A 16,753-nucleotide genomic window follows, 5' to 3' on the forward strand; every position below is an offset into this window, starting at 1 on the left:
TCTAAACACAGCTTATGATGCCAAAGACCAGGATCTTCCCATCTTGACATACTTGAGCTGAATCTATATTAATGCCCTACCATTCCCAGATTTTATTTGTATTTTCTCTATGTGCTCTTGCACCTGAATCACCACCAAACTGCTGCAAATCCTTCCTCACTGTCCCTAGTCACTATCTAGTGTACCCCATCTCTCCCCACCCCTTCCCTTACTTGATAAACTTAGTTCTGCTGTGAGAGTCCAAAGGCATTTTCATTGAACATTGTCTATTTCTTTGCTATGTTTTTTTATAGTCCACATGTGAGTGAGATCACCTGGCATATGTCTTTCTCCCTCTGACTTATGTTGTTTAACATGATCCCCTATAATCTCCTATAATTCTATACAAGCTACAAAAAGGTAATGTTTCATCATTTCTTATATATATATATATCATTGTGTATATATACCACATTTATTTACCCAGTATATAAACATTTTTAATTCTTCTCTAAGTGCCTTAAATCATATCCTCTACATATATGGTATGATCTCTAAAAATAAAACAAACACTAAAAAATCATCCCCAGGACCTCTTTTGATCCCTTATACTGTTCAGGGATAAAATCAGGCAGTACCCTGATTTTCATCTAAACTGCATAGCCGGATTTTTCAGTTCCATTGTATTTTTAGTCAACACCCTTATGTCTATTTGCAATTATTTCTGTTTACACCTCTCCTCTGAAACTATTTGTTCAAGGTAACCAGTGACCTTCCTTGTTACCAGATCCAGTAGACAAACTTCTTTTCTTTTAAACTTTATTTATTTATTTTAGTTTGGGGGCCACACATGGCATTGCTCAAGGCTTATTCCTGGCTCTACACTCAGGAGTCTCTCCTGGCAGAGCTCCGGGGACTATCTTGGATGCTGGGAATCGAACGAGGTTATCCTTATATAAGGCAGGCGCCCTACCCACTGCACTATTGCTCTGACCCCAGACAAACTTCTATTGTGATCAACCTCTCAGCATTTTTGACATTATTGACTCTTTTCTAACTTTTAAACCTCTTCCCTTCACTTGGCAACCATGACACTGTCATTTCTTAGTTTTCCTTCTACCTCTTTGGCTCTCTTCTTGTTTCGTCTCCTTTGCCAGGTTTCTACCCCTACATAACCTCTCAATGTTTTCTGGTACTCAGGATTTGTTGCTCCTTTCATTTATCATCTCCATCTTCTCTTTCTCTATAACTATGCTTATTAATTTCAATAACTTAAATGATCTTAAATTCCTAAAGCTAGTCACCCAGAACTTCTCTCTGAGTTTCACACACACATATTATATATATAATTTATATATTATATATGTAAATATATATATATCATCTCTACTTGAATGACTCACTATCATGTTGAACCTAACATGCTGAAAATAAAACCCAAAACATACCTCTTCCCCAGTTTCTATCACCTCAGTAATTAGCACTACCATCCATAGGTTGTTTTAATTAAAAATTTGGAGTTACTTTTTCAAGATGACTCATTATTTTATCATAAATATGTCATATTAAATATAACATCTAAATTATTTCTCACACCAGTCTATTTCTCTTCTTTGAATACCTTGTTGCAGACCACCATTATCTCTTGCCTGGATTAGAGGCTCTGACCTCTAACCTGACTTCTTGTTTTCGCTCTTACCTCTTTTCGTCTTCTCATAGCAATACAGTGATTTATTTAAAGCCTAAATCAGAGCATGTCACCATCCTGCATCAAAGCTTCTACTGCTTTCCAACTTCACTTGAAATAAAATTTAAACACTTCACCATGAGACTTCAAGTCCCCACATTATCTGAAGCCTCTCTTATCTCAAGCCACATTTCATTCTTACTGAGTTCTAATCAAAATCTTTCCTACCACAGAGGAGGAATTTGATGCCCTTGGGTCTTCCTGTAACTTACACCTTCTCATTCTTAAAGTTTGAACTAACTTTGAACTGCCTCACCTAGGCATTTCTCAACCATAATAACCAAAGAATATCCTATCACCAATACACATACACACTATTATTTTAACCTTAGCTTCAACTTGGTTATCTTCAAAACATTTTCTTATTATTTATCCTTTTACCATATTTCTACTGTCTCTAATTTTATAAATTTTGTGTATAAAAAGGAAAGAAGTTTTTTTAAACTCCTGCACCTGGATATTAAGATCTTAAAATTTTAATATGAAAGAGGGAAGGGAAGAAGGGAGGAAGGGAAAATAGAAAGGAGGAAGGGAGGAAGGAAAGGAGGGAAGTAAGTGCTGAAACTACTGATTTCTTAGTTTTTATGTGTTCATAGCTCCCAATGAAATCTTCAGTGGGTATTTAATGTTTTTTGGATCAGTAAATATGCTGAAAATGTTTGTACTGTGGCAGAATAAAAAGAAATAAGGAAAATCAAGATGCATTAAAGAACCTTCTCATCTTCCAACACAGTATACTTGAAACGAAATGTTCAATTCGATAAAAGAATTTTAAGAATGGAGTAAGCCAGAGGGTCAGACAAGGAGAATGCATCACGTGTCCCCAGTTTGGGATTGCTTGAGGCAATCTGATACATGGGATTTTGCTCAGTTTCCTCCAGGGGTAATCCACCCTAGGCCAGGCATTTTTAAAGATTAGATTTTGAAATAGAGCTGTGCACCTGGGAATGGACTGAGGCAGGAGAGCATATCCCTTCCCACTCCTGTTCTAGTGCTAAAGTGTGGGAATTTTCGAATGAGATATGAAAGCAAAGACAACAAACCCTGCAGGATAATAGTCTCTGGGGACCTTAATAACAGCCATTTTTAAAGCAAAGCCTGTGGACTCCTAAATCCATAGCTGTGCGTTTAAGATGCATTGCGATGCACTGGACCTGAAAACTCACTCCTTATCTACTCAGAGCAACCAGGCTCCAAGCCAAGCAGCAGTCCCCAAATTAACTCTTGTTTCTCTTGGGTTGACAACTCTACTGCTTTTAAAAGTATGGCACTGGTCACATGTGGAATAAGAAAATAAAAAAAAAAATCACCCTCCACAGTGCTTCTGTGAAGCCACAAAATACCCAGCTGCATTTTCTGAGCTAGTTAGAAGCCTCTAGAGGTTAAGTTAGAGGTCTTCTAAGGCCAGAGTGGAGACCACTTCCTTTAGAGGGGTGTGTGTCTTCAAAAATGAATTAAGAACAATGATGCCCGTTTCATTTTGCTAGTCCTATTTTCAACTCATGACAGACTGATACTTTTGTAGCATGTGATAGAAAATGATGAGCAACTTTAAAAATTAACCTCCCCCCCAAATTAAAACAGCAGACATTTAAAACACTTGCCCATGCTTCTTACATTTTTAAATTAACTTTTTAATTTACACACCATGATTTTACTTTGAGATGTTCTAAATATTTCTGAAACTTGAGTCTTGACTTTATATATATTTTTTTCTTTTTGCCTACACCTGGTTCTACTTAGGGCTTACTCTTGCATATGAACTCAGGGATCACTCCTGGAGGGCTCAGGGACCATATGGGGTTCAAGGAATTGAACCCAGGTTGGTAGACTACAAGGGAAACACCCTGCTTTCTCTGCTATTGCTGGTGTCCTAACTCTTGTTTTTTCTTCTCAGAAGGGAGTATGTGTGTGTTCATGTGTACAAGCCCATGCACCAACCAGAACTCAGCTCTTTACCACCTAAGTTTGACTAATTATTTAAGCTAAGTAAGCTAAGGGTGTCTGCTCTTGGTTTGTGTTTTTTTAAGCTTTCAAAAGCAGCAACGCATTTTCATAATTGCTTTGTTGAACGAATTCATTGCAGGTTTACAGCCAAGTGCCTCTGTCTTAAATAGTTTACTGCACATGCTATTTCTAACTAATTCGTGTTAACCATCATGAACAATTATTTTTCCTCACCAGAAAGCAAGGTGATGCCTTTAAGGGGCAATAGTAGATTCGGGGATGTGGCTTCCACACTGTGTTCTCTTGGTCAGTTGTGCACACAATGCAGCTCCTTTCACACCTTTCTGGTTCTCTGTCAGCTGTCACTTTTTGCTCCTCACTGTTTAGCATTCAAGGATAATCCCAGTTTGGATCTTCTGTTTCTGACATTTGAAATTCTTAGAAATCGCATCCTTTTCCTCCCTATCAAGCCAATTGGAATGAATCAAAATTTTGCCGTAAAGAGGAACTAATTGCTTTGAGGTTCTTCATGCTCTCCTTACTTTTGGAAACTATTAGAGATGGTTTGTTTCTTCAGAACTTTGTAGGGGATCGGGTAATTTATGTTAATTCTTCCTACACTTGCTTCTCGGCTATACTTGACATAAGGAATTTCATATTAGTGGAAGGTTTTTCATTTGTTTATTTGAGTGATGAATCATTCCATTGTGCATAAGGAAAAATATGTACTATCATCCATGAGGTTTTGGGAAAGTATTGTAATCTTGTTTTATAATAAACCAAATACCTTACTTCCTAATTTTGGTCATCTCACTTCTTTTTTCTTCTAATGAAAGTTTTGTAATTTTCCATGTCCTTTCCCAGTTCACAAACACAAGAGATCATTCTACTTAACCTCCTGTGACATAGCATGACACCCACATATATACAATAAAATTTGACATATGTGCATTTGATATATAATGATATCTTTGTACTTTGCTTTTTCATTAGCATTGTTCTCAATTTCTTCCTTCAGAAAGGTTTTTTATCTTAATTCAAGGATCTGACACTCTCTAATACTCATCATCCTTCCAATCAGATCATGCAATCCATTGTCCCTTCTCATAAATTAAACTCACTCCCAGCCATCTACCATTTCACACATCTCCTTTCTCTGCTTTCCTTGTACCTTTATTAATTCTATCTATACTTCAAGGCTCAAAGTAAATCCTAGGACCTCATAACATCTGTGTCTAACACTTGATTTTCACATTGGATCTCTGTACATTGAGGATTTTACAAAAACTATTCCATGTAATATTCAAAACAACCCTGTACATGCATGATCATTTAGTGTCTTTTGAAGTAGGAGAGATTCAAAATTTTGAAAATTTCCTAGGTAAAAAGGAAAAGAGCAGGACAAATCAATCTGCATCTCTTTGGCTTCACTTTGCAAGATATGTCCTGTAAAATGGACTCATGAAAAGAGTAGACACATAGTGAAGGAAGGATGGATTTAAAAGCTCTCCAGGAAGCAGAATACTGCCTCCTCATGACCCCACCATATAAGGAACATGTTGCTAGCTTCGTCTGCCTCAGGTGGTATTCACAGCTGCAATTTGGTCATACTGCACAAAAATACAGACTGTATTTTGCAAGAAGGAAGTGCATATTATTTTTCCATCTGTACAAATTTTCTCAATGAATTTATGGTATCTCTTGTACTGAATAGCTTTGTCCACTGTTTGAGGTCCATTTAATAGTCTTTGTATTATTAAGACCATAAAATTACCCTCAGGGTACTGAAAACAGTGTTTGTTATTTTGCATTTTCTAGATGCGGTGCTAGATTTGCTGAAATGTTAAAAGGGCTATTATTAATTAAAAATTTAATATGGAAAAACTCCAAATCTGGTGGGTGAGGGCAGTCTCTACAGTACAACTGTCTAGTTTGGACATCTGTCCACCCAGTAGATTAACTGTGCATTCTTTTTTTTTTGAATGAATAGCTAGCATGTTCTGGAAACATTTTTATTTTTACTTTTCTTTTTTTTTCTTTTGGGGTCACACATGGTGATACTTAGGGGTTCCTTCTAGCTCTACACTCAGGAATTACTCTTGGCGCTGCTCAGGGTACCATATGGGATGCCAGGGGTTGAACATAGGTCAGCCTTGTACAAGGCAAACGCGTTACCCACTGGATTGTCACTTCGGCCCATAGCTGTGCATTCTTGCACAGCTTTATTTATTTACTCTCTCTGTAATTTCATTCTCTTGTATGTAAAATTAAAATAATAGTGCCTCTCCTTAAGGAAAACTGAGAGGACTAAATAAGTCATATTTATATGTGCTTTGGATAATGATTGGTGTACAGTAAGTCTTGAGAGTGTTGTTATTGTTGCTGCTACTTGCTATTGTTACTTTTGTTACAAAACACCTTTGTTTCCTCTCTTTTATTAAAGTTCCTCCTAATGAATGATTTCAAAAAAGAGAACAAGTAAATAGAATATACCGAATGCAGTGACGAAGACTTAAATATAGTTAAGTCAGAAGTAAAATAAGATGACTTGAGGGTCAGAGAAATAGATCAGTGGATAGGTTCAATCTTTAGCACTGCATAGTCCCTCAGATACTGTCAGGAGTGGCTCTCCAGGTACTGAGCCTGGGGCAGCTCCCAACCACCACCAGGTATGACCCCAAAACTAGAAAGAAATAAAAAGCAGCAAAACTTTTTGAAAGGAATGGTGAAATTTACTTTTTTGTCCAGAGTGACTGTCTTCTAGAACTCTTTGATTCTCCATAGCAATCACCTGTTTTCTCTGGCTCCAGAATGTAAAATTAATCCTAAGATAAATGCCATCATGTTAGTGTTTTTCACAGGTTCCTCCTCCCCACCTAGGACACATGCTGTTGGCTTATACTGAAAAATCTCCACAACAATGTGCCAGTCATTTAAAGAAAGTCTTGTGTTCCTCACGCATACTTCCAGTTTAGAGCAACCGACGTGAGTGCAAGAACTCTCCAGATTTCCTAGTAGATGTCATCCCAAAGCAACATGGCCATATTTTGGCTTATGTTTCAAGTTAGGATAGCATGGAATGTACACATGGTTTATAGAGACAAAGGAATAAATTACTGATGGAAATTAATTTGTTTTAGCAGAATATATATATATATATATATATATATATATATCATTCCTTATACTTTTGCTTGAGCAGGCGCCAGTAATGTCTCCATTCATCCCTGTCACATGAGATGACAGTGACAGTGACAGATCCCCTATACTATCTCTCTGGCCTCAGAAAGAGGGATATTTTAAGTAAAGAGACATTTTCAGTGTGATTTTTTGCTAACAGGTTATCTTGGATGCTTATGAGAGGTGAAAGGGGTAGTAAAATTCATTTTTTTAATTTATAGATTGTCTATCCATGAGTGTAAATTTCTAACCAAAAGAAGTATTGTTGTTTATGATTCTCCTTCCATGGTTGTTTCCCCTCCTTGTTAGTATAGACTGGTTTGATTTTTCAAGTGCTACCATCACAATCTATACTTACAGTAAATAGGTGATGGTGGCACTCAAGAACTTCTAGATTCAAAAGATCCGAAACCTTTGTCTAGTTCTAATGCTTATCAGATTGATAAATCAGATTATCAGATATATGATAAATCCAGGTAAATCGATTGAACAACTATAAACTTCTGTGCTCTTGATTATAAAACAAAGAAGTTAGACTGGGGGCTGGAGCAATAGCACAGCAGGTAGGGCATTTGCCTTGCATGCAGCTGACCCGGGTTCAATTCCCAGCATCCCATATGGTCCCCCGAGCATCACCAGAATAATTCCTGAGTGCATGAGCCAGGAGCAACCCCTTTGCATTGCCAGGTATGACCCAAAAAGTAAAAAAAAAGAAGTTAGACTGGACTTCACAGAGCAAGGAGAAGGAATAATTAAAGTGAATTAAAGCAGTGCATTCATAGGTGCTTGGTAAACTCTAATTAATACCCATTATTCTGATAATGGTTGCTCTACACCATTATCAGGACCTAGAAAAACAGTGCTATAAATAAATAATAAAAAAATAAAAAAGGTAACCCAGAGTTACCTTACTTCTGATAGTAATGTTTCACTTTAGTCAGTTTTGAATGCCCTTTACACCAATGCCAAAATGCATCCAATGCCCAAAGGAAGAATCTTGTATTCCAATATCTACAAAGCAGCAGGAGGTTCTCGTCACTATTTAGTTGGTAATATGAATGAATTAAGTAATGTACACTAGAACTGTTGCAGAGATAGCTCAATGCAGTAGAGCACATGCCTTGTATGCTCAAGGCCCTGAGTTTGACCCTGGCACTATATAACCCCACTTAAGCACTGCTGAGGTGACTCTGATGGCATTCAGGGCCCAAATGACACCACATCAGCAGTCCTTGGAACCAAATCATCAGGCCCCCATTACTGTTCTAAATATCAGTGGGAGTGATACTTGGAACCCCTCCATACCTTTAGTGAGGGTACCTGCCCCCAAAAAAGTAGGTTTTAGGAAAAGTAAAGCATAATTTTTTCATGCACTTGCCTTGTATTTGTCATAGTTTGAAGACTAGATAAGTAATCATTCCTCAATAAGAACTGGTTTCTTAATAGTTTTAGAGAATTTCTTTTTAATGATACAACACAAATGTTTATATGCAGTGGAATGTAGATAGCAAAGATGAAGATTAGCCAAGTCATCAATCAACATCCTATTTGTGCTTGGGAAAATCTCTAGTGTATTCAGTACCATGTTGATGACTTCATGATATACACGATCTTAAGGGACTATTGATTGAGCCCGAGACTCTGTTATAAATGCAGGATATAAAAATTTAATCATTTGTATGCATACTAATATAGAAAACTGATTGTATTCATCAAAGCATTTTTATACAGCAAAAAGTTTGATTTTAATCTCCAAACCAAGCAAAAAGTAAAGTCAGAATGAGGAATGGGGAATTGTCTGAATAACTTTGATCCATTGGGCTTTTTTCCCCAAATGGTTAAAAAAATAAATGAACCTCACTTTTCTTTTCTGCTGAAGAAGTGAGATATTCAGCAGAGCTGTTTGCCTTGTAGGCACACAAACACGAAGTGAATGTGTCTCTGATCTACCTATCCTGAAAGAAGTCCACCACTAGATTTTAACCACAGAAGCTGGTTTCAAAATCAGACTGTTTCCTTCCAGAACAAGCCATTTTTGATAGATGTTATTGCATCTTTTTGAGTGCTTCCATTTTTTTCAACTTCAGATGTGTGTCTATCCATATTCCCTTTACTGTCTTCTAGTCAAAGAGAATGGGACAGAGTTCTCTTTAGAGTCCATCAGTGATACTTTGGCTGCCAAAAATAGTGACAGGAGACATTCATTGTCCATCTACCCGATTTCTACAGCATCTGAAATTCTGCCTCTAAGAGTCTGTGACTCAAAACATAGGCCACTTCTTCAGAATTCCTGACATGTTACTGCTGCCACTTTCCCCTTACTTTAGAAATCATTTAATTCAATTTCAGAAAGGGGAGGAGTACTTTTCTAGTTACACAGATCAATCCAATTGTTTGTAGCTTCAGAATGAATTTTTAAACTTGTTGAACAGAAGCATACAAATCTCTAAAAGCAACTCAGATAGTATACAAAGCCTCCATTCATTGTGTAGGCAGAAAGGAATGTGGGTACCCGGCAGCTCTCTAAGGAATGTTCCTTTGGCGTTGACCGTTCTGCTAGGAACAAGGAGGGAAACACATATATAAAATGAATTTATAATGTCTCTGGATTCGAGTGGCAAAATGATAAGAAAAGTTGGCTGTTTAATATAAACTCTCAGTTGCATATTCCAGGCCTCCTCCCTTTGAGGTCCCTCCCACATCCACAGGCCTGGCCACCGTTTAGTGTGGAGTACAAAGTGACTGTTTATTATTATTGACTAGTGAGGCCTGTGCTCCGAAATTCATTCTGTCAACAGAATGTAAGCAAAGTTGGCATTTTAAAGCACCGCTCTTTCAGTCGCCGGGTTTTCTCAGGATTGCTATGCAACAGGATCAGTGCTGTAGTCCCCGGTTCAAGCTGAAAATGTTACACAGGAAGACATACCATGTAAAGGTCAGATTCTTCTACTCTGATAATTTTCTTGATGTGTTTAGATACCAGTGAGGTTGAATGTGTCACCTCTTAGCATAACTTTTATCATGGTCCTGTGAATTTTCCACCCATCCAGCCTAATGATAGGATGATATTTTAAATGGAAAATCTCACTAATCAATGTCTGATGCTCTGGCTCAGTGTCGCTCTAATACTGAGGCGAACTTAATGTCTCTTGTCAAGATATTCTCTCTGAGGCTAGAATTCCATGCATATGCTGGTGCATAGACATCAAGGACAGCCTTGTTTATTAGTCTGTCTTAAGTGTTCATGGTCAGAATCAACTCAGCAAATTATCATGTGTGTGGAATTATGGCTAGACCCATAGCCTACTGAAATTGGGTTGAAATGAGATTTTATGTCCTATTAATCTAGTAAAACAGCTTATTGTGTTTACTGGAAGAATACATAGCTTAGGGAATTTATGAAGTCATAAGTGTATTTCTAATCTAGTTTCTAATCTCAAGTAATAAATATATTGTACCTAGTAATATGCCCATTTTTTCCTACATCATAACATGAAACAACCATACGCCAAGGCAAATGGGAGGAACTGTATCTTCTTGTTAGCAGATCCCATTGAACTGCATATTTAATCAATAGTTTTTTTTAGTTCTCCAAATACTTTCATGGCTGGTTTCTTTTGTTTGGTAATTGTGCATATATTCTTCTGTCTTATAGGACCTCCAAGGGGAAATTGAAGCTCACACAGATATCTATCACAACCTGGATGAAAATGGCCAGAAAATACTGAAATCCCTGGAAGGTTCAGATGATGCTGTCCTGTTACAAAGACGTTTGGATAACATGAACTTCAAGTGGAGTGAGCTGCGGAAAAAATCTCTCAACATTAGGTAGGAAAAGAACAAAAAAGACAGGAATGAAAATGGAAAAAAAATTCCCTCGTTTTCTTAGCACAAGTAGCTGATATCTCATATGTTTATGTAAATTACCCAATTTCAGAATGATTCATTTTATTTTGAATAAATGAATCATTCATTTGCTTGGATGTAGATGATACTTGAGGGTTCAGATTAGATTAAAATGGTGATGTTTTATAACCACAGGAGAGATGCATATTAAGACATTAGAGTGAATTTAAATGAGGAACACAGCTTTCCTAATTTCATAGAGTTCTCTCTTGGCTTATTTGCAGGGTTAGACCAAAAAATGTAAAAATAATGTATATTTGTTATGGAATTGTTTCTTTGGTATTACTCTAAATGCTTAACAGAGGACATTCTTTAATTACCATAATGTGTTATAATTAACAATTTTGAGGAGACCTCTCGCTAGTACAGGCACCTTAGTAACTTCCTATCTGTTTCCTCTCCAGTAGCATCCTCTCTAATTTCCTTACCACATTCTCTTTGGACAAAGCCCCTAGCTACACTTTATGTCCCCGTATTGTATTTTGCCCCTGATATATATCAACTCTCTTGAGAAGTTAATGGATGCATTTTGACATTGGTATAAAGAGAACAGAACAAAGCTCTGATGTTCCTGTTTTTGCAGAAGTTCAACAGGAAAATGGAAGAGCAAAGATCATGAGAGCATTTCCCAGCATTCCTAAAATGACCTTTTAAGTCCAGGGAGTGGAATTCTACCTTTGAACCAGTACTTTTCCTAATTCATCTCACTTCATAGCACTACTTTCTGCTTGCTTCTATGTAGAGAAGAGGGCTGGTAGTGGAGGAATGCAGAAGAGGATAAATAGGCTTCCTAGTAGTTAAGAAAAATAACCTCATTATTGCAGGTACTTATTACTACTAGGTCATAAGATTACAGAAGGAAGTTATGTTTCCTTCTTGACATATTTTCTAAGCTTTAAAACAAATTGGATGTGCACCATATTTATTTCTACAATGGAAAAGAAACAGAACTGAAATTTGAAAACATTTTTGCTGTGAAAATCTATACTTAATAAGAAATCATGCTAGAGACTCCTGCTTCTATGGTGGTGCCAAGTACTTTCAGTCACCTGAGACTTTAGATTTGTTGACCTGTTCAATGCTCTGAGCAGCAGTAAGTGATAAATTCTCTTTTAATTTTCTTGGTATTTGAAGAATGTGAGGTACAGAGAATCTTACTACCTTACCGAGTGTAGCAAGCCCAAGATATGAACATAGAGAATTTGAGCTTTTAGTGGTTTTACTGTACCATTAGGTATGAAGGAAGAAAGAAAATATAAGATTTGCCTATCTTTTTCACAAAAATATAGTAAATCAAAGGATGAAGTAGAAGCATATTTCATGAGTAGAATCACGACAAATCACGACCATCCTGTGATTCGTCGATTGCCTTGAGCAGGCCCCAGTAACGTCTCCTTCATCCTAGCCCTGAGATTTTTAAGAAAGTGCTATATTCAAGGCTCTTTAGGAGAATGAGACCCATCATTGTTACTGGTATTTGGCATATTGGGTACGCCACGGAGAGTTTGCCAGACTCTGCCGTGTGGGCAGGTTACAGGAGTAGAAAAGGATTTGATTTTATTTATAAGATTGTTGCCTCAAGTATGCCGCTCATCTACGTCTTTGGCCCATCCAAGTGTTGCTGGCAGTAACAATAAGCATTTTAAAAGCTAGAGAGGCCCTAAGCACTTTCTGCAGCTTAAATCTTCAGAGTGTGTATAATAACAAAAGCCAAATTTGTAGTCTCTGTCATTACAAGGAATGAAACATGGGAGTTGGAAAAGATATTGTTAGATAAAGAAAAGTAAGTTATGCTTTTTTGTAGAAAGAAAAAAGAAAGGTACTAAAACTGTTCTGCACATCACTCAGTGCCTTTTCTCTCCTTCATGTGAACTTGATGAAATATAAGGAGAATTGAAAGCGGCAAACAGCATGTCAGCCAAAATATGGGCTCTTCATTCTCAGCAAGTTCCCATATGCCAGCTACTGCAGTTTAATTCTTACTGTCATTAATCAAGTAGAAAACAGTTACCTTTGCTTATCTAAGGTGCTGCGAATTCTAGAATTTATATATTCATATCAATGGTTTGGGCTTTTCAATAGGCCTCTCTAATAATTCAGACTGTTATAAGCAAGCTCTTAGAGGGGAAAATAGAGGAAAATAATTCTTGACATCCAAATGATTTCATTTATTTCCTGACTTGTGATTAAAATAAAGGTAACAGCCAATCCATCCTGAGTGGCAGGGTACAGTTGAGAGAAGCATAGGTAAAGTAATAATTTGAGATGGCTATGAAATAGAACATATGAACACCAGAAGGGTTTAGATATAAGACCGTTTATGGCACTTGCAAATATATATTACATACATTGCAAGGTAGTCAGCAACTCCATGTGAGGTGTTTTATAAAAGTTATCATTTTCTTTTTAAAAAATCCAGTTAGTGGACTGGAGAGATAGCACAGTGGGTAGGGCGTGTGCCTTGCACGCGGCCAACCCAGGTTCAATTCCCAGCATCCCATATGGTCTCCTGAGCACCGCCAGGACTAAATCCTGAGTGCAGAGCCAGGAGTAACCCCTATGCATCACTGGGTGTAACCCAAAAAGCAAAAAAAATCCAGTTAGTTACCCAAGAAAAAAATTCCTGTTTGCTCAAACCTATCATACTAAAGAATTTTAGAGGTTCAGAAGTTCATTGTTTTATAAGGATTCCTCAATGCATTTTTATATTTCAAGAAATTTTTTCAAAAGCATTATTTTTCATGAAAAAATTGAATCCAAATGATTTTGAAGTTGCTCTTTGCATTAATTGACTCATAAGAGGTATCCTTCGCTTTCAGCTCCACCTGCATTTTATGACCTTCCACTGATTTCCCTTCTGTTTTGTAGCTTTTTCTCCTATGATTACAATTTTGTTCAGGCATCCACACATCCTTCCTTCCATTTGACAGATTCAACATTTTCCCCTTATTTTCTTAGACAACCCATTACACAGTTACAAGTATACTCTTTCTTGAACACGGTTTATATCATACTATTTGCTTTGTTGAACTTACTGATGTCATATTTAGTTTATTCCTTTTTTAGTTTTTTTAACATTTTATTTATGCTAGGCACTCTTTTAGGCACTGAGATTCACACAGTGAATGAAATAGGAAAAATAAACCATTAATCTCATGAAATTTGTATTTAGTCTCTAATATCCAGCAGCTCTTCTACTCCCTATTAACTGCCTAATAAGCCCAACTTAATCCCTTCCCTTCTCTGCTCTTTTGCATCCCCGTTCTTACCTTGCCAAGCCCCAATATAATTACTCCTTGACATTGGATTCTATGAGCCAGATACATTCTGCTTTCTACTGTCCCACAGTTTTCTACTGTCCCACAGTTTTCTCATCCTACCATATGCATATGTATATTTGCTGGTCCTCTCACCCAGAACACTATTTCCTCCCAGCATCCAATTTTTCACTCAAATTCCAAAATTTGAATTTTTCTCCGTAGACTCTTTCTTCACCATATCATTCCTGTGCTATTTTCATTTACACTTGATGTCAACTTCCTTTAAGTCCTCATGAGTTTTGTAGGTTTATATGCTTGCTGACTTGAGCAAAATTGATTGAAAAAAATCCCTAAACTCCAAGCTCTAAATCAGGTTGAGTAGAAAGAGTCTGCTACTAGATGGCCAATGAGATTTCTCTGGCTCTATTACTAACTGCCAAATATAGAATATTTAACAAACCGCCTGTCAGCTTCATACTTGCACTGAAGTGGGGAGGTTTGAACAGAAACCTGGGTGGTGGTCACTTCAAGTTCCCAAAACAGTTTTTCAATTCTAGTTTCAGTTCTGCAAGCACCCTTTATGAACCTTGCAAATTACTGAACTTTTCTACTATGGCTATTTTTTATACTTAAATGGAACTAAGTACAAAAATAAAGTGTTTAAAAGAAGTAAATAAGGTATCCCTAAGAAAAAATAACAATTGAGTTGTATTTTTTTATAATTTAGTCTAAGGAAAATCATATACTATGCACTGCACATATACTACCAAATTACAAGTGCCCAAGAAATAAAAGTAAATACTCAGGGATAGGTGAGTACCATTAAAGAAAGTAAAATGTTAACTTCTTTAAATTGAAGGAGAAATAAAGTGAAAAAACTTACTTACATGTTAATACTCTTGGTAGCTTGCCGGGCTCTCCGAGAGGGGTGGAGGAATCGAACTCAGGTTGACCCGGTTGGCCACATGCAAGGCAAATGCCCTACCCACAGAGCGATAGCACAGCAGTAGGGCATTTGCCTTGCACGCAGCCAACATGGCCAACCCGAGTTCGATTCCTCTGCCCCTCTCGGAGAGCCCGGCAAGCTACCGAGTATCTCGCCCGCACGCACGGCAGAGCCTGGCAAGCTACCCGTGAAGTACTCGATATGCCAAACACAGTAACAACAAGTCTCATGATGGAGGCGTTACTGGGCCCGCTCTAGCAAATCGATGAACAACGGGAGGACCATGACATGTTAATATTCATGGAGCTAGAGAGAAATTACAGTAGATAAGTTGCTTTCCTTGTATGCATGAAACCTAAGTTTGACCCTTAACACCATAAAAAATTCCCTGCGCATCACCAGGAATGAATGAACTATGAGCACAATGCCAGCCATATGCCTTGAGTACCACCAATGTGGCCTCAAAACAGAACTATGTGGAGACTAGAGAGAAAGTACAATGGGTTGGACACTTGCCTTGAACATGGGAAAACTGGGTTCATTGTTTGGTTCCCTATATGGAGTCCCATGCCCTGCAGAGGAGTGATTCTTGAGTGCAAAGGCAGGAGCACCACTTGATGTCCAAAATAAAACAAAACATGCTAACATACATAGATACATATTTGCATATATACCTATATATATGTATATATATATACATATATATATATACACACACAGAGTGATTGGTGCAATCACCTAATCTCAGCATGTTCATTGGTTGAAAACAGTTATTTATCATTCTCAAGAAGTCCACATCCACACACCTTGTATTTTAATTTTAAAATATAAACACCTTTGAGAAGTAGTCAAATCAAGTTTTTTTATGTAAAAAAGCATGTATGAAGACTTTGATTTAATCCGATTACATTTTCTATATTGTTATATATACTATTAACTGAAGACCACATATCAACCTAATTTCAGCAAGATTTACATTCTGTGAGATATTGGGGGGAGATACTTATGTTATACAAAATTATACATAGAAAACTATACATAGAAAATTTTGAACCTTAATTTGAGAGTTGAGAATACCAGTTTTATATTATCTGGATCCACAATAAATCTCTTAAGGAATAATGTTTTTTAGAAGTTAGAGAGTTTTATATAAATAAGAAAGAAAGAAAAAATGTAGAATCTATATCTAAGAGTAAAACACAGGCTGGACATCAAATATCTTTGACCTTTTTCTTACTCTTGGTATGCTAATTATTTTTGAAAGTTGATGTTCCTGGCCCCTATCTGGAAAAAAATGTTTACTTCTCTTGAGTTTAATTTTCACTCTTAATTTAAAGCCCCATAGCTCCTACATTATTCCTGTGGTTCCTTATTATTTCTGTATTCTCACCTTTTCTGTCTGTTTACTTAAATGCTATCTTATTACACAAGGGCACCAAAGATATAGAAGAATATATCATATCATTAGTTTTATAAAGGAAGTCAGTGAAGAATGATTTCAATATAATACATTTTTTCTTTAAGAATTTTTGCCTTTCAGAGTAAAGTTTTATTAAGGATTTCAAACTAGGCATCAACCAAATCATATTTGAAATATTTGTGTCTAGAGAAATAACAATCAGTTTAGCAGCCCTTATGGTTCTTGGAGTCCTGACACCCAGGAGATCCTTGAAGACCAAGCAGCATATCCCAACACACCTAAAGGTTTTGCATTTTATCCAAGCCTTACAAGTTGTACAAATTATCTGCTTATTAAAGATCAACACTTGCCATGTTAAATGCTCATAA

General features: G+C 36.9%; 1 protein-coding gene across 3 annotated transcripts in view; it reads left to right on the top strand.

The window, feature by feature from the left end:
* The window catches only part of DMD (dystrophin), a 2,292,284-nt gene that overhangs the window by 1,878,369 nt on the left and 397,162 nt on the right, over nt 1–16,753 (top strand). For all 3 annotated transcript variants that reach the window (XM_056131284.1, XM_056131279.1, XM_056131278.1), the window contains one exon: nt 10,509–10,681. In XM_056131284.1, coding sequence (XP_055987259.1) covers nt 10,509–10,681 — 173 coding nt within the window. The remainder of the gene's footprint in view (nt 1–10,508; nt 10,682–16,753) is intronic.

This window comes from Sorex fumeus, unplaced genomic scaffold (genome assembly GCF_029834395.1).
Source record: "Sorex fumeus unplaced genomic scaffold, SorFum_2.1 ptg000086l, whole genome shotgun sequence".
In the NCBI taxonomy this organism is placed as follows: Eukaryota; Metazoa; Chordata; class Mammalia; order Eulipotyphla; family Soricidae; genus Sorex; species Sorex fumeus.